A 19,207-nucleotide genomic window follows, 5' to 3' on the forward strand; every position below is an offset into this window, starting at 1 on the left:
CCATCTCAAAATGCTGCACTGTCAGATAGTCACGGCTCTAAAATACCAAACTATGCACAGAACAGGCAGGATGACACATGTTGGCTGAAAGCTCTGTTTGCTCAGACTTTCTGGAGGTTTCTTTGTTGGGAAACTATTATTTCCTCTGCTGTAATAATTAAGGGAGGTCACAGAATATTGCACTAAATATGAATCTGAGAGTGTCTAAAAGATGTTCCTAAATGTATTCCAGATATTTCCAGTGACTATATAGGTGATAATAATACAGAATCACAACTTTGATGTTTAACTAGCATGTGGTACTTCTTGTTTCCAATGCCATGCTTTCCTTTTTAGCAATGCTCTGGGGGAGAGTATAAATACCTTCACTTTTAAGTGGACTCTGATTTTTAAGAACATACAAAGCTCAGCATATGTTTTTGGTATTGGGAAATACTTACTTAATTTGCCATTTGTCTTAAGTTTTATATGCCTTTGAAATGCCACCTGTATTTTGAAGAATTCTTAGAGTTGTTTCAAGTGAAATTTTGAATGCTACTTATAGAAGGAGATTATTTTCCTGTGAATAAACTGTTAAAGACAGTGCCCTCAGACTTATTTTTGCAAGGCTGGTGCTCTGCGTGTGAGTGTGGATGTGTGGGTATGCTCAGGGCTGTTATTATTGGTGTGTCAAGTAAATGGTGTTGTCAGATATGGTTTCAAGTTTTAGAACAAACTTCAGTGCTTTGTAGAGCAAACAGCTGAAAGTTTTTGAACCTAGGTGGGCAGAGTTGTACTGTGGCTAGAGATCTAACTCCAGGCGGAGTACAACCATAGCTGAGACAAGTTTTTTTGTGGATAAGATCAAGAGCAGCATCCTTGTGATTTGAATTTTTCATTGTATTTTGAATCTTGTTTGTCTTACTGTGGGCTGGCGGTGGACTGCTAAAATAAGAGATGAAGAATGAAGATGGTGTGCGATAAAATTTTCAGAAAGGGAAAATGGCTTTAGATAGAAAGTGAGAGATGCTGAGTGCAGTATTTTTCCTTTGTGCAGTAAAAATGAGATGCTGAGGGCTTCAGGGAGTCCAAGGGAGATCCGGATAACAATTCTCTGGCACAGTAGATATCCAGTGCATGGCTTTCAGTATGGACAGTTCAGGCGTTCACCAGCTTGGACGAAATGCTTGTCTTTGAGGTGAGGAAGCCACATCAGGAGAACCAGCACCTCTCATACTGGGCAGCCAGTTCTGCCTTTTCAGGCAACACAAGCCCTTAGCAGCAGCCTCTGTGGCTGATTCCTTGGCTGCCCCTCTGCCTTCTTCAGCTGCACTCCCATGTTGGCTCATGCTGAGCAGTATCTGTCCCCGGGGCCTACCTGAGGGAGTCCTTCCCTCTTCATGTACCCCCCAGACCCTGCTGTGCCCTCCCACCAAATGGGATGTGTTCCCTCTCTGGCTTAGAGCATATTTTACCAGGAGATGGGAACTAGAGAAAAGGGTGTATCTCTTAATTTTCCCGCTCTATATCAGGCTGTCAGTGGTTTCAGAGAGCCCTTGTGGTCTGATAAATGAGTTCAGCAGGATGAATGTTCCTTCTGATAGTTCTGAATGAGGACAGAATGGGTTTTTGGGTTTATTTTTAAAGATATTTAATAAGGTATTTCTTTCAAATCAGTACAAAAATTTTAAATACAAAATTATTTGCTTTTGACATATCTCATATATTCAGGGAACATACTGAAGTCACCAGTGTCTGGTAAACTGTTTGTCCATTCCTGCCACCATTCCATAAAATTTCTGAGATAAAGCACCACATTATATCACTGGAGTCCTTAGTCAATGCTAGACTGCATTAAACTCTGCATTTAAATAATGGTCATGCCAGTTAAATCCAATCTTAGTTCTGCATGAAAAAATCTAGTTCATTTTTGAATCAAAAAGCAGTAGCAGTAGCTAAAGACACTGGAGAAGTGATAAGCACTTGAACTAGTGCAGCCGTGTGTTATGTGCAGCACTGTACAGGGAACCACAGCAAGGTCCACTGCCCTTTGGAAACAGAACACTTGTTGAGGTGAGATTAGCACCACTGATGAGCAGACAGAGACTTCGTGCACAGAAGTCACTGTCCTCAAGTACAGAAAAGTATTGAGGCCTGCAGGTTCTCCTTGACAACTGGTAACGTATAAATAAGGATTGGAAATCAGTTTTTAGATAGAACCTAGTTCTCAGATAAATTTGCGTGATCAGTATTGCCAGTAAAGTTATTGGTTGATCTCAAGCAACAAATCAGTTAAGCAAACAAAGCTACTTCTGCTTTGCCTAGTCATTGAAAAGCAAACTGATTCAGCTTTTGCTGAGTGGCAGAATAAATGTTTCTTGTGACAAGCTAAATGGGTTCTTGGTACAAGCGCAGAAATCCAAGCAAATTTATGCCACCCTGAAGTATGGCCATGTGTTGGCCAAAATGTCTCAATGACGTGGCACAAATAAATGGGGGAGATTTACATCATCTGCTTGAGCTGTGTGAGTAGGGAATGGAGACTTTTTAAGTGCAGTGGCATTTGGAAGTGAAGCCATTGCCTGCTGGAGGCACTGGTGACATTTTAGGTCCAGTGACTGCTGGAGAAGGCTCAGGGGGAATGAATGATCATGCCATCAAGATTTCTCTTCCATCATAAATTGTTCACGAAAAAAACCCACACATGCAGGATTATTTTATTACAGGGGAAGGGAAATAAAAGTCCCCAGCTAAGGGAACCTTTGCTTGTCATGTAGACCTGCTATAAAAAAATCCAAGAAAACCCCCACCCAAACAAATAAGCCTCTCAATTTTTTAAAATATAATTAGAGACTGACCTACTCTGCTTTAAGTCAGTTTTTCGTCTCATAACTATGATCAATGCAACAGGAGTGAGTGACATACACTGATTTGAACTTTAGTACTGAATTACTGTGAATGAAATTAAGTAAGCATGGCATTGCAGAAATATATAATGTACAGCTAATATGTCCCCCTTGGGTGCCAAACAACTGTTTATGAACCTGATACACATCTTTAGATATGTTCACCACACCTTTTTTTATAACTAGCTGTGCATAATATTAAACTTTGTATTTATTACTTTTGGTTTTGTACAAGATGGTCAAATGGTCATAAAATGCACATTTTGTTGTATAAAAGTTAGAGGAGAAAGGTTTTGATTTTGTGTGTGTGTGTCTGTTTGTTTTACATGGGATACAATAAATACCCTGAAAAAGATGAATGAACGTACTGCCCAGCATAAAGTCCTGCTGCCTGCTCGGATGGCATCTGAACGTAAACCTTGTCTCCGTGCATCAGCTGCACCACGGCACTGCCTGAAGCCTGGTCCAGGAAGCCCTTCTTGTATTCGTCGTAGGTGTACATGAGCGGCTCGTTGTTCTTGTACAGCGCCACCCACACGTTGGCGCCTTTACAGTGGACGTGATAGGCGAAATAGTAGACACCGGGGATCTCGCATGTGAAGATCCCTGTCTGGGGATTGTAGTTCTGCCGGCCGTTGTACAGGAGCTTGTCGAACTTCACGGGCACCCCGACGCGGGGGAAGGGCGTGAGGAGCTCTGCCGTGAACGCGGGCATCTCGTAAACAATGCCGCCAGCCTTGTCTTTCTTGCCCTTGTAGCCGTAGGGGGGCTTCAAGCCGTCTATCCCTGGTCCCACCTCAGGCAGGTATTGTCCCACGGCTGGTGGAGTGGGTGGGATGATGACCGGAGGACCTGGCGGCCCGGGGGGGCCCGGTGGCCCCTGGAGCCCTGGCTGGCCAGGAGGACCGAGTGCCCCAGGCTTTCCCGGGGGTCCCTGCAGCCCCGCAGCACCAGGTTTGCCTACCCCAGGGAAGCCAGGGGGGCCGGGCATGCCTGGCTCGCCCTTCGCCCCTGGCAGCCCGGGGGGGCCGATGGGACCACTGGGTCCCGCGATGCCCGGGATGCCCGAGGGACCCTGAAGCCCCTGGGCACCAGGGAGCCCGGGCTCACCCTTTGGCCCCACAAGCCCCGGGACACCCGGCAGCCCCGGCAAGCCTTTGTGTCCAGCTTCCCCCTTGGGTCCTGTGGGGCCCGGCAGCCCCCGCAGCCCAGGGCCACCCACTTCCCCAGGAAAGCCTGGCTTTCCTGGGAAACCCTGCAGGCCGGGTTCCCCTTTGGGGCCGACTGGTCCTGGTGGCCCAACGGCACCCCCCTCCCCTTTAGGTCCTGGGAAACCGGCGGCCCCCGGGGGTCCCATGATGCCCGGCAGTCCTGGCTGGCCGGGTTCCCCTGGTGGCCCTCCCATGCCAGGTGGCCCCGCATGCCCCTTCTCCCCCTTCGGCCCCAGGGGCCCAGGCAGACCACCCACACCTCGCTCCCCTTTGGGCCCAGGGAAGCCTGGCTTCCCAACCCCAGGGAGGCCGGGGGGCCCCGGCAGGCCTGGCAATCCCTGCTCCCCTTTGCCGCCTGGGAAGCCGGGCTGGCCGGGCATGCCATCCTGGCCTGGTTTGCCAATACCAGGCGAGCCGGGAGGGCCTTGGATCCCAGGGGCCCCTGGAGGCCCCTGCAGCCCCAACTCTCCTGGGGGTCCAGGTTTGCCCAGGGGTCCCTGTGGGCCAGGGAAGCCAACCATGCCAGGTTTGCCAACCCCTGGCAGTCCCACGGGGCCAGGGGGACCAGGAAGCCCAGGTGGACCCTTCAGACCTGGCAAACCTGGGATCCCCACCCCCTTCTCCCCTTTTGGCCCTGGGATCCCAGGGATTCCTGGTGGCCCCTTCATCCCAGGCTCACCCTTTGGCCCTGGTTGCCCCTGCAGCCCTGGAGCACCCGCCTTCCCTATGCCAGGAAGCCCGTGAGGCCCTGGTGGTCCTTGTGGCCCAGGAATCCCCATGGGCCCAATCTCCCCCTTCGGCCCCATCTCCCCTCTTGGCCCTGGGGGCCCCATGACCCCTGGTTTTCCTGGCATCCCTGGCAAACCCGGCTTTCCAATTCCTGGGTATCCTTGCGGGCCTGGTTTTCCTTTGGCTCCTGGTACACCATGACCTGGTAATCCTGGTGGCCCTGGTGGCCCTCTTGGTCCAGGCTCACCTGGGGGACCTTGCTCACCCCTCAGACTGCGCATGGGAATTTCTGGGAAGAAAAGAAGAAAGGAGAGAGGGAGAGATAAAAGGTGAGTGCAGTCACATCCTTCAAAAAACAGGCAGTTTTGAATTGAATATGCTTTTAATGATGCCTTGTGGTTTTGTGGTAGACAGACAACTAGCGAGTTACAGGTTGGTGTTGAGAATTAAGAGGATGTTACTGTTTTTCATACTCCAAACTTCCATGCATGCTTCTGTTACCACAAAGTAATTACTGTGCATCATATGTAAAAGCCATTTGTGCTTTGGTGGTGTTTTCTACCTATACAATCTTGAACAGCAAAATCTGCATTTTGTTCCGCATTGCGGTAGATCAATATACCTTTAAGAGTTTTTGCAGGACACTCAGCACTCTCATGCTGTGGGAGGAATCCTGGCATAAAAGTGCTTTTTCTGAAGGGGCAAAAATAAGCAAGATCTATTAAATAAGATTGTATTAGTAAGAAGTTTATACATAAGGTATGTCTGTATTTTCCCCAAGGCTTTGGTTCCCATTAGAGCATTACTGGATACCTGCAGCCTTAATCAGTATTGCTCTTTTGGTATAGCCATGTCTAGTTATGGCTCTTCTAAACACTTTGCAAGAGGTTTTTATTGTTGAAACCCACATTTTTGTGTATGTCACCACTTATCGCTGCAGGTCAGGGTGGGGAAGTTGCTGCTGGGGTTGGTTGCTTTTCAAGCTGCTGCTTTTTGCGTGAATTGAAACTCTTTCTGGCTCTAAAATGTGTAAAGAAGTGAGAGATTTGGGGAAGGACAGGAGATGAGGTTTGAGGGCAGACCTCTGCTTTATGGGAGGCAGAAACCTTCCCTCTCTGCACATGTTGTGTTTCATGCGCATCAAAAATCTTTGCTCATGAGGTAGGTTGATTTTATGACAGCCAATGGTTCTTGTTCAGACACCCCAAAAATAGGCCCTGAAATCTTCCATTTCCCTCTGAAGTCAGTGGAGGCTGTGGTTAGCTGGGGCCTCAGTAAGGCAAAGTTACCCAGTTTGTCTGCACTTGCACAGATGCTGGTGGTCCTCACAAGGGTTTTATAACACTGGGTGTTCCTGGTCACCCTTTGTATTTTGGACTTTTTTTTGTTTTCTTAAATAATTAATACTGTCCAAACTTCCTTTACTGAATAGAGAAAGTGCTTGTATGTGCAGACCTGTTCATGAATCCTCTGTACTTTCAATGCCTCTGTTACACCTGTAAATAACCTACAGAAAGAGGACTCCAGAGTCTGTAGAGAAATTGTATGTTTTTTTCCGCAAACCTCAAAATCACAGGGTCTGGACAAAGTCAGACAAAACAGTGATGTTCCCATAAATTTAAACCTTGGGGCTCTTAGTTCATATGTCTGCTTGTTCCAGTGAGAGTGGGAGCAGATCCAGACAGGACTCTGAGCATCATTTGAAACCCCGTCAGAGGGTCTCCTACAAACAGGTGGGACAGCAAGGCTTTTCCTAGAGTTGAACAGCACCTGAAAAAACCTGTATGCTGGAGGCTCACTGCAGCTAGGGCTGCTCAGAGGCTGTGCTTCAGCCCAGAATATGACTGTGATCTTGTGCTGGTGACCCTGAGCTGCCCACAGTTCCCATGAACCTGTTTTGTCCACCTGTGGCCAGGTATGAGCCTGGCCAGCCTTTTGGGCACAAGGGTGCTGTGCCCAGCCTGCAGCAGCAGCCTGCTCCAATGTTCAATTTCCCCATGGCACGCCAGATGGGACCATGCAGGAGTGGAGAGGGACATGCTGACCTACCTTTCTCTTTCTTGGGAGCCATATCCTTGCTGAGCATGGGCATCTGTGGGACCTCCTTCCTGTACTGGGGCAGATGGGGGTACTCCTTCCCATAGGGCATGCGGGGTACCTCCTTGCCCAGGTGCTGCATTGGGATGCCTTCTTTGCCCAGCGACATGTGAGGTACTTGTTGTCCAAGAGGTTGGTACTGGGGCACCTGAGGTGGCAGCTGCTTGATCCCATAGTAGGCACCACCTTGAGCAGACCTCACCAGCTCTAGGTAAACAGTGACAGCCACTACCAGCAGCTGCATGGGGAAGAGCAGCATGACCATCACCTGTGAAAAGCACCACAAAACACACAGTTGGAAGATGTTTTTTCATCATTAGGGCAAATGTTTTCCTCATTAGGGCAAGCTGTTCTCATTTTCTGCAGCAAACTGGACCTAAATCTCTGCAAAGTGGCCCTGGTTTGTGTGCTGCCCTGGAGAATATCCTGCAGCAGGCCTGTATCTGATTTATTGGAGGGTCTACTCAAGCACTGCTAATACAGCAAATGCCCTTCTATGTATTTAGTTTTATGCCGCCCCAGAGGAGCCCTCTGTGGTTACTCCACACAGGGGCCTGCTCCCAGCTTGCTGCCTTCTCACCTGAGCTTTGGGGAGCTCTGCTGCAAGCTCTGGCACATGGGAAGAGCAGGCAGGGGATGTGGGGATCTCCTAAATGTGTTCTGCCCAAGAAGCTGTATTGTTGGTTCCCCTTCTGCTTTCCACAGCAATGAAAGCTCTGTTTCTGAGCTTAAATCTGTGCCTGGGATTGTACCCTGTGGCTGCAGTGTCCAAGTGTGGTCTGTTTCTATCACAGCTCCTTGCCAGCTTTCCTCTTAGCTGGGCTGGGATCCTCTTGGCCTCCTCCCAGAAGGAGTGGGCCTGCTTAGGCTGCCACCACTCCAGGTAGGATCAGCCAACCCAAGCCCTCCTCTGGGAATGTTCAACTATTTTCTGAAGGTCTTCCCCACTGCAGATCCTGGCCCATTGCAAGGCAGCCCATCCCAGCACCTCACCAGTCCTGCTAACCCAACAGAATGGGGTTGGGCTTTCTTTCTTCTTTATCAAAATGTTAGCTTGGGACTTCTTACCCCACCTGTTGCTGGCTTTTCTTTTTGCAGTTAAGGGCACTACCATCAGCTGAACAGCAAATTAGGAACCAGGAACTCCCTCAAGTAATGTAAATTAGGGGACAGCATGCAGTAAAAAGAGACTGTGTGTTGGAGTATTTTGGCCCACAGCCAAATCTGGCATGCAAGTCCTGCCCTTTCAAAATACACAAGTCAGTTGCCAAACCTAATGGCTGTTGCCACTTTTCCTTTTTTCTACCCTGCAAAAATGCCTTGCGCCCAACCTGGGTGCATTTCCAGGTCATTTGTGCTCCAGAGCTTTGCCAAATTACTTGTCAGGACTTGGTCCCAGCAGCTGCTGTGTTCTGTTGTGATGAGGGTAGCCTGAAGAGGCAGCAAGGGCTTTGTGTCACCTGCTTATTTTTCTGTCTTTCCCCAGCAGCCTGGCTTGACATAGAAGACAAAAAAGTACCTCACTCTATGGCAAAGGGGCTCAGCACTGTGCCCTCATGTCTGGGAAGTATAATTTATGGGGAGAAACTTTCCCCTGTGTGCCCTCCAGGTTTTATGTTTTACTCCTGTTTGTCATTTTCCATTCACTTCGTGTTAGCAAAGCACCTGGGGAAACCCTTGCTGCCCTTTTAAAACATCTTCCCTTCATTTTGCTCTATGAGATTTTATCTCTAAATGGAAATCGGTGTATAATCATTACTGAAGGTGTAAGTGGAGGCTAGATCAAAATGGTGTAGTTGAAATAAGCAGGTTATTTTCAGCAATGATCACCTATAGACATACGAACTACAGAAAAGATGGAAATATGTGTTAACAGCAAACCAAACCTTTTAAGAAAATGAAATACTACGAATAAACACTAGATGGAGCATATGTTGCACAGCTGAGTTTCTACAGTCACTTTCCCTCCCAGGATTTCTTGGACTAACCAGCTGCCATGTGGCAAAGAAAACCAGAGCCAAGATGTACAGGAGTTTGTAAGGGTAGCTAAAGCCCAAGCACAGTTGCTCATCCTTGTTCAGCAAAGCATTTCAGCAAATGCTTCTCCTCCAGTGAGTTTAATGTGGCTTTTAGCCCACGGCTGGCTGTGCTGCTATGAGCTAAAGGATTAGGGCCTTGGGATGTGATATTTCTGCTTAAAGCTCAGTAGTGAGCTTCAGAGTGGGAGGACAGCCTGTGCATGATCAGTTATTGTGGCTTGGCTGGGGTGGGTTGACTGAACTAACCCACTGCAGCTTCATCTGGGCACATGGACCCTAAGCAACCTTTTGGGGTTTTTTTTGGGGGGGGAGGTGGAGGGGAATAGGGGAGGCAGGAATATATCCCCCTAGTCTTTCTTGGCCTTCCTGCTCCTTTCTGTACAGGATTAATTGCAACACCTTTGCCTCTCTGTAGCTGAATAGGGTAATGCCTACCTAAGTTTGCAGGGAAAATCTCAGTTACTGGAAAATTTGCACTATTCTCTGCCTCTCTCTCAAAGGAAAAACATTACCTGTATGAAGGGAGAAACTCAGTGAAACCTTTTAAAAAATTACAAGATACTGGATTATATGGGACTGGCTTTGAAACCTGTTAGTATGAAGGGCAAGGTGAATTTTGAAGAATGAGGTTATTAATTTAGCATCTTGGCTACTTTGTTGTTCTGGTGGCCAGTTTTGGGAGAGTTAAAAAAGATAACTTCAGTGGAATAAGTAGAAGGGGAAATAGGTAAAATTCCTTTGGATGACATTTTATCCTTGTTTTTATTACAAAACATGGACTTTGTGTGCGAGTGGGAGGCATTTGAAATAACTGAAAAAACTTTCCTACAGGAGACACCAGCCTGCCTGCTGCTCAGGTGAATTCGGGCTCCTGTTGCTTGTGCCAGGCTGGCCTGGCCCTGCCAAGCATCACTCAATGCACCTGCACTGGAACACGCATGACCACAAGGTACACGAGATGGTTTTGTGTATGCACATGGAAATTTTGAGGGAGATTAGGCAAGACTTGTGGAGATAGGAAGGCTCCAGAGAAGGAGATGATCTCACCACATCTGTGTTTCCTGTAGTGTTTTTTGACTCATCCATAACCCAACCAGCGTGGCCTGGAAATGACAGATTGCTTCTCATCTATTGATTTTGGCTTGGGCTGGTGCCTGTGACTAGCTGAGGTGGAAGATGGGAGTTTATTTACTGAACAACCTTGGGCTAGATGGGATTTGGCTGACATCTTTGTGGGAGGAGGTCAGAGCCTCCCCTGTGGCCTCGTGAGCTGTCTGGGGCTTGGGGTCTGCTGCAGGTGCTGGAGACACAGCCTGTGTTTGGTACTGTCTGTCCAGCTCGTCTCCCCCTGCTTCTAAAGGAAGAAGGGATCAGACAAAATTAGTCTTGATGAGAGATGTGGTAGTGTCGTATGTGCTGCCGCTGGATTATTGCTGTCAGATACCATCACTACAGGGAAAGCCTGCTCAGAAGCATGACAGATGCCGGGGATAGTCTTTCAGAGTTTCTGCTCATTGCCTCTCATCTTATTCAACTTCTCTAAAAAGTTATTTATGCACTGAGAGAAGCTGAAGGTGTGTTTTTTCTGCCTTGCAGTTTGTTTCTCTAGTTTGAAGACCTCACTAGGAAACCCATTCACTATGGGCATCTTTAAATGCCTAAAAGCTACTGAAAATCTTGTTCTTGGTTTTCAAAAGAAGCCTATAGATTCTAAATGTTGAAAAGGTCCTCCAGAGCTTCTGAACAGTAAAAGGAGATGTTTTCCTGGCGGTGACAGAAATCAAGGAGAGTGAGAAGGAGAAAAACCTGTTTTGAAGAAGCAGCCAAAGTGTAAGACTTCCCACCCCCTTCACCCAAATCCCAGCAATTTAGGGATCACCCTCAAACGCATTCACGTAATGCAATCTGACATGCTTTCCAAGGTGACTGTTGGTGGAGCAATAATTTCACTTTGGATTGGGATTTTCCAGGGTTTTTGTCAGAATGCAATAGGAATGTGTCTATGTATTTGTGGCAGGTTAATAAGTGCATGAGTACACCTTTAGAGAAGCCAAGGGCTTGGAGAAAGCAAAGTTTTACTGTAACTTTGGATGTTGGAAGGAAGATGGAGGAGAGGAGCCACTGAGCTTTCCCACAATGTGACATGTCATTTTGCACCAGACATTCATATTAAGCCACAACAAACATTTTGCATTACCTAGGGTGGGACAAGACACTTGAGGGTGAAGGAACATTATCCTAAACCACAGTGTTCAGTTGCTTGTGTGTGAAGGCATCTGGTTGGTTCTGTGGGTGAGAGAGAATCCTTGAAAAAACACATTTTTACAGGCAAAGCTTGAGTGAGAACATTTCTCAATAATCTCTTTAGTAGAGCTGTTCTCCTGAGAAAATATAAAGGACCTTTCTCTGGCTATTTTGAGTTTGTCAGCAGAAATAGGAGACAAAACAAAATGCACCAGCAGTCATAATTCTTAAATTGGTGTGAAGAAATAATGGCTGTTTTAGCATAATTATGTAAAGAATGTATGGAAAGAGTGATGCCCATCCACTTGGGACTTGAAATCATAGGTGGTCTTGCAAAGAGTGGAAACTAGACCTTGATTTATTGGTTCTTACAGGAAAGTCATCACTCTGCAACCAAGGTTGGGTTGTCTGAGAACTTCTAAGATACTCATCCAGGGACTACCCCCATGGGCTTAATTTACCAGCTCTTGCTTTTGAATTGCTCTATTTCCCAAACAGGCATAAGGCATGAGTGGATCTCAATGACTTGAAATCTTTTCGCTGCGGTCCCTTCTAGAGGGGCTCCCTGAAGCTGCAGAGACTAGTTCCCCACTGCACTGGGGGGATGGCCTTGCTAGTCCTCTGGTTTCCACAAGGAAAATGAGTGCTGCAAAATAAAAATCCTAGTGACTCTGGAGATTTTGTTCACAGAAGAGTGCTGCTAAAAACAATTGATGATAAAAAGCTACATTCTCCAGCATGTTTTTGTTGAGATCAGAAGTGGTTAGAGTGATTTCTGGAGTGACCTTGACAACAGAACCTATTAGCAAGTATCTACAATAGTGTATCCAATCCCACAGGAGCATTATACACCTCACTGAAGTGTCTGTCATACAGAGACATCCAAGAGCAGTATAATGCAATGGAAATGGCAAACAGAGTGTTGAGGTGCATAAGGAGCAGCCCCGCTGCATTGCAGAGAGCTGGTGGGTGAGGTGCACAGCTGCTCTCTGGGGGGTTTCCACTGGCAGGCCCCACCCAGTTTATACACAGAGGTACATGGCAGCTCAAAAAATGTCACAGAAGGGCTTATAAGAGAGAACTGAAGTCCTCACAAAGTGATAGAACTTTTTTTTTCTTTTCTGTTTTCATTTTTAGTACTACTTTTGGAACAAGTACCTATCCTGTCCCTGCTTTCTACAATACAGATCCCTTAAACTACTGATTGATTTGTGCTTGCAAACATGTGGACCCCCCACCCCGCCCCCCACCAAATACATGTCTTTCTTAAGGTCTCCACCACATGAAAAGCATTGGATTAAGCACTGGGGTGATAAATTGGGGAGGGAGGTGTTGGCATTTGTAAACCAGTTCTGTTAGCTAGCTACCTTTTTAGGAAGAATTCTCTTCACAAAATTAGAAGAGCAGCAATATAGGCTTTAGTTCCTGTAGCAAACTAAGCTATTTCTATCCAAACTAAGCCATTTCTATATCTATTCTATAGTGAATAGCTATTGTGACTTCAAGGGTGGGGCATTTTCAGATACAAGAATCAAGCAAATGTTGCTTGTTGTTCTCAGCACTGGTGCTGCAAAGTGTAACCGACTTGAGCGGTGAATTTCCCAGCACATTGTTGTCCACAGTTTTCAAAGACACTATTACAAAACTTCATCACAGCTTAACTTCATCTCTGAATCATTAACTCTGGATCATTTCTGGATTTCATTAAATTCATCTCTGGATCATTTGAAGACTAACCTGTCAGTCAGTAGTACTTTCTGAAGAGATCTGAGGGTAGCCTGTACTGTACAGAGACTGAATTTTAGTGGAAACTTGTGTTTTCAGGTACAGGAAAAAACAAAACCTTCTACACGCCAAATAATTTTGTATGTGCTCAAGCACCATTTAATGCACACATTGCCACACTTCTGTCATTCTGTGCCAAATGAGTCTTTATATCATTTGGACAGATGTTTTCCAGTTTGCCAGCAAACTAATTAAACACCAGTGTAGGGGGTTTCTTTTTTTGAAAATTCAGTCATATTCCACATAAAAGCAGGGAGTGAAGGAACCAAATATACCTTGAGATGGATTTCCTCTGAAAGCTAACCTGTTTTGTAACCCAAATTAACACTAGCTGCACTGATTTAATCTTATTTTCAGCAGTGAAGAGCAAGAGGACAGTACAGGGGAGCGCAGGCCCTGGGCAAAGACCCAGCCATGCCACTGGCATGAGACAGTTGATCTAAGCCCCAGAAGGTTTGGGATCCTGCACCATTTTGCTTGTAACAGTGCCTAAAGCTTCACTGAAGGCAATACCTGTTTCTTTAGTAGATGAAGAATTTACCTTGCTGAAGTGTCTATAAGGGCTTGTGCATTCAGTAGGGAGAAAAGCAGGATTTATGGTAAATGTAATCTTGCCTTTTTGCTTCTTGAGAAACACTCCCACAGAGATCAGGTTTATTTTTTTCCCCTCTCTCCTTTTCACTGTCTCCTCCAAGGAAACATAGTCTCAAGTGTCTGTGTTCAGTTTAGATTACCAAGAAATAGCTATTGCTCAGTATGTTAAAAATAAATTAAATCATATTTTGCTCAAGGTCTAACAACTGTGTCTGATTATCATGTGGTATTTACTAAATCTAAGGCAGTCATAACAAGTATTGTCATAATAAACATTTTAAAACGCATGCATGCATAAACCTGCTGCTAATGGGGAATATTCAACACGTGGCAGATGCTTGTTTCTATTTTTTTTTAATTGAAAAAGGGGCCTAGAACTTCTTTTGTAGAGAAGTGATAACATCTAAATAAATGGCTTCATCTTAAAAACCAATGGTCATCCATAAGCTATCTTTGGCCTCACTGGTAATGATATGATCTTTTCTTGCAATGCCTGGGGAGGTCTCTGTTTATCCATTTATAAATGCATTTCCAAAAACAAAGCATTCACCTCTGCTCCAGTTTGTCTGCAAACACATTCATGTGTGTGCTCACTCTGGATGATTACCCAGCCTTCTGTATGAAAATGGCACCATTGGGCTTCCCCAGTTTCTTACTTCCAAAGAGAGAGTATCTGCATGTGGGCCTGTATCTGTTGCTTGTGTGCAGGTATTCATGTGTGCCTATGTGTGAAAACACACCGTGCCAGTGGAAGCAGCTACAATGAGAAGGACATTTTTAGTCCATGCAGACATAATTATCTTGCGTCTAGTCTCCTCCTCATGCCCAGTGGGCTGTAAGCCTACCCTATGTGGGCTCAGGTAGGCATCTCCTCATTTCTCTGCAAATCTGGGCATTATAAGTTTCACATCATCACAACCCCAACTCCCATGCACAGGGCTCTGCTGGCTCACTACAAACACGAAGCTCACAATTTATGATGATATTAAGATGCTTGGCACTGGTGATTCATTTCCAGGCAGGCTCGTCTCTTGCATGTTTTTGAGGGTCTGGCCCAGATGCTGTTTGCTGGAAAATGCCTGAAAGCTACTTTGAGTCAGATGGCAGGGAGCCATGACAAGGATCAGTAAGTTGGGCACCACGGGCTGGGTGACCACAGTCCCCAGGGATGCAGCTCTCTTTCCTGGTGGCATGTACTCATTTGCACGAATTGGTGCCTGACCTCGGGCTGGGGAGGAAGGTCCGACATGGGGGAATGTTTGCAGAAAAGCATGCGACTTTAATTATGGGATTAGAATTAATTATAGGTAGGATTTAGCAAATACTTGCCTTTGAATATGTTTTCCTGTTCTCTGCCATACGGCATGCACTCAAATCCTCTGCCTAATGCTCTCTTCTGGGCAATTTGCCTGAAGTCTTGGTGGCAGGCAGATTTGATGGAGACACTTAAATGACTGCCACTCAGTCCCTGTTTAGCAATCAGCAGCGATTGGCGCACAAAGCCAGACCCAGTAACGTGGAACACACAAAGTGATCAAAGTACAGAGCCACCTCCCCGCTTATCGGCACGGAATCGTGCTGCTGGCACAGAGCCTCAGCCTGGCCGCCAACGTGTCTGAGCACAGCTGTTTGTTCGACGTGGGAACTGTGCTGAGGGCTCCTTCTCTGCAGGGCTGGTGCTACTGAGCACTGCAGAAGGAGCTTCCCGCAGGCCGCAGCCACTGACGCTGTCCAAGGAATTCTCTTTATCAGATACAATGGGTTTGCCATGCACAACACACTGGAAAGGAGGTTGGTTCTCATGGAAGCACTTGTATAGTCAACCAACCGTTTCCTAAGGGTGTTGTTGATTTGGGTTTTGTTTTGGTGAGAACGCTTCACATCTACTGCCAGTCCACTAACCCCAAAATAATGCAAAGACAAAAAACTGGTGATGCACTTCAGACTGGTGTGTGATCAGTAGGCAAACTGGTCATGCACTTCAGAAGTGTGTGATCAGTAGGCTGAACCTTGAGGTGCTGATAATGAACTATGGTGATTACTGGTTCCATCTCAGTGTGAATAGGGAACTGCAGGCTTGCTTTGGAAACCTCCCTTCTCAGCTGTCACTCATCATTCTTGGCCTTGCTCTGCCTGGGGATAGGTTGTGCGGATAGGTTGTGCTGGCTCCCTGCAGTAGAAGTCTCCCAAATTTTCATGATACAATTATTTGTGTGTTATTAAGGTACAATAGTTTGCAGAGTGCATCACAACGTTTTACTGTTTTAATCTAAAGCGGTGCCTCTAGCAGTGCTGCTATGAATTGTACTCACTGGTAGAAGTGTAAAGAGTTTCCATTTCACTACCTCTTGGGTTAGCCAGCTACAGCTTTGAGAACAAGCCACAGGCTACCAATTGGCTCTAAATGACAAGTGAATAATCCACACAGTTCACTGTTAAACTTGTTAGTCAGTGGAATGCTCCATCTCCTCAGATGTGTGGGAGTAGGCAGAAGTGAGGGAAGCAGACTGTCTCTTTCCGCAAAAATTAACCAACTCAGGCATACCCTGGATCTTTGGCCAAATATGCATAAGTGCCAGAATGCTATTTTGAAGGATATCTACCAGTTTTACTGGTTAGAGAACTCTTAGTTCCTCATTTGATTAACTGAATTACTGTACTAAAAGCAGAAAAATATTTTGTCAGCTTTGTGAAGGTGCACTGAGTCTTAACTTTGTCTATATGTATTTTATTCTAATATGGCATGGTTTAGGATTTTATGTCTTGTGTCTGATGGATTGCTTGGAGAAGGAGCATTCTATGAATTAGTAGATCTCAACACGTTTAGGAAAACTTAGATGTGCATGCACAAATTCCCTTTATTGACACCTGCAAGACACAAAGAGGTGCTGAAGTATGTCTTTTTCTTAAACACTTCCCAAAAGATGGCAGTAGAAAGAAAAATCCTGACTATAGAAATGCTCTTGGTGATGACAGGGACTAATTGTTGCAAGTGTTGCAGGGAAGATAATCTGTCTTCTCATTAGTTTAAGTGTTATGTAAAGCGGTACAGCTGTCTGCAATTGTAATACTTGTGTAGGCTGGACTTCTCAGCCTGAGGTACACTTGGTGCCAAACTAAGGACACAAGGAAAAAGTGGCCAGAAGCTGCTTTTGGGCTTCTCTTGATCCCGAGGCTGTAGCAAGTACTGTTTCAGTTGCTAGTGCTGCTTGAGGTCTGACCTGCCCTGCATGGCCTGTAAGCCACTCATGACACCCTGTGTGGTGTGACATCCTGCCATGCCATGGGGACTGTCACCATGTCTTCATTTTGGGGATGCAAAGGCTGCTCTGTCATAGGTGGACAGAACACAGCCACAGCTTTGGAAAGGCAGGTGTCTGTCTCTGCTAACGCCTGGTCTGGCCACTGGTCTGCTGTGGGACAGTTTGGGAAGTGAGGGCTCCTGGCAGGTCTAGGGTGCCTGGAGCTGGCAGGAGGGATGGCTCTTTGGAAAGGGGTAAGTTTTAGCCTGTTTATTGTCAGGATGAGGCAGGACCCTCTCTAAGGTGTAGAACTTTCTAGCTCTTTTTAGCACTGTGTGCATACCGATTAAATTTAAATGCTTTACAGTGATCTACACTACAGGGAGCCCTTAACCCCTATCAAGGAATCAAGACCATTAAATCTCATTAAGAAAGAGAGCCTAATTCTGGGTGCACAGGTTTTTTGGTTGTAGTCTTTTGGTTATAAGTAAATTTTATTTCCTGCGCCACTTTGTAGTGATCATACTCCAGCCTTTGCAATCCGAGCAGTGGTTACTTTAACAGTCCAGTGAGTTCTTGCTCTACAAAGCAAGAAATCTGTGTGGGACTCCTGAAGTACTTGGTCTGATCTTAATTTGAAATAATTTATTGTTCTCTGTGACTCCTGTTGCAATCCTGTGGCCTTATACACTGCCTTCTTGCCAGAAAATTTGCTTGATTGCCTCTGTCTGAAACTGGCACAGCATTTCTGTTCCTTTTCTCACTTTGATGGCATACAAAATGTGTTTGCTTGGCTCTTTCCCTCATGCTTTTTCATAAAGCAAGAGGCTTTATTTTAGAGACAAATTGTTACCATTTTACAATATTTCTGTTCACTGTGCTTTGATGAGCCTGTCAAGAAAAAGAGCAGCTCCTCTCTCCCTTATTTTTATTTGCTGTGCTCTAACTCTGCCACTTCCCAGAAACCCAAAGTGCCAGTCCAAGGGAGATATGAAAACAGTAACAAATGTCTGTAAAATATTTTTCTTGAAAAAACTTCCTCTCAGACAATTTTTTTGGAAGGTTATTTTCAATTAAAAAAATTCCTGCCCTTTGCATGCTTTTCGTACCTTTGCTCAAACAGTGGAATAGTCTTGCCTTAGAAGGTTAAACATACTAGACTACTCCAGCAAGAGTGAAATCAGGAGCATGCTTTAAAATTATTTAGCAGTAATTATTTTACTATTTTATTGTCAAATATTGCAGGTATCATCATATTTGTTAGGATGTGCTAATCATGACCTGACACTCCACACACAAAATTCAAGCAGGTCTTAGCTCACAAACATATTTCCTAAATGGATAAATTATTTTATTTTTATGCTACTTTTCTTGATAAAGACTAAGATGACAATAACTTCAACTGAACACTCACTTGGTTAAAATTGTTTCAAAACCGGGCTTGTAATTTTCATGAAAGACCCTCTGTGCTCTGAGTCACACCTGTGGGCAGACATAAAGGTAGAAGTTGCTAGATGGTGGCAGTAGATCTACCAATGTAGGTCCCTTCATCATCTGGCACTTGTGTAAAAAACACGGCTGAAAATCACTGAAAACTCCTCTACGCTACCGTCATGGCTGAACTGCACACACACATCACTGTGTCATGCAGGAACAAATCTGTTTCTAAAGACCTTCTGTCTTTTCCTCTTGTGTAGCAGGTAAGAAATAGATCTTACTCAAGTCTGCTTCAGCACAAAAGTACACATCAGTGTAGGGGCAGAGAGAAAAAGCTTGAAGTCACTGTTATTTGTTAGCGTTACATTTACAGGCCTACACAGGTACCATCCACTTCCCACTCTGTGAGTGCAGAAATAAGGGTAGCAGGACACAACCAAAAAGTTTTTCAGCCTGAGTTGTGAAATATTCCCTGAAGGTTTGATTCAGTGAACACTTACAGCAAGAGTTTGCCATGCCTCTCAAAAGCACAGAAAAGAAAAAAAACCTTCTGAAGCACACACACGCACACACACACACACACACACACACACACACACACACACAAAAAGACCCTCCCCATTCCACTCACACACACTTATCCTGGATCCATGAAAATATACAGTCATTTGAACTCCAAAAATGACAGGGGATGGAATTAATTTCCTACATGCAATCCAATGTGCTATGGTTTAAAGGACTTGAAATTACCACATCTGTCACCTTGGAGCAACCCAAATGAGGCCAAAAGAAAGCAAAGTCAAGCCCTGAGGAGCAAATACTATCAGTCACTCAAGTCTCTCAACTCTACTCAGGGAGAACAATCTGAAATGTTCAGTGCAGCCATTTGGACCCATGATGACTGAGACCAGCAAATGCACAGTCTGGAAAGCTGGTCAGTGCTC

General features: G+C 45.5%; 1 protein-coding gene across 2 annotated transcripts in view; it reads right to left on the reverse strand.

The window, feature by feature from the left end:
- Positions 1-1,591: 1,591 nt before the first annotated feature.
- The window catches only part of COL8A1 (collagen type VIII alpha 1 chain), an 87,296-nt gene continuing 69,680 nt past the window's right edge, over positions 1,592-19,207 (reverse strand). The window contains exons 4-6 of one of the 2 annotated variants that reach the window (XM_030959897.1): positions 11,159-11,247; positions 6,875-7,190; positions 3,208-5,114 (exon numbers count right to left, since the gene is read on the reverse strand). In XM_030959897.1, the coding sequence (XP_030815757.1) occupies positions 3,208-5,114; positions 6,875-7,187 (2,220 nt within the window). In that variant the 5' untranslated portion in view covers positions 7,188-7,190; positions 11,159-11,247. Of the gene's footprint in view, positions 5,115-6,874; positions 7,191-11,158; positions 11,248-19,207 lie in introns of both variants that reach the window. The other variant, XM_030959906.1, reaches the window with a different exon arrangement.

The sequence above is a fragment of the Camarhynchus parvulus genome, chromosome 1 (genome assembly GCF_901933205.1).
Source record: "Camarhynchus parvulus chromosome 1, STF_HiC, whole genome shotgun sequence".
NCBI classification, from domain to species: domain Eukaryota; kingdom Metazoa; phylum Chordata; class Aves; order Passeriformes; family Thraupidae; genus Camarhynchus; species Camarhynchus parvulus.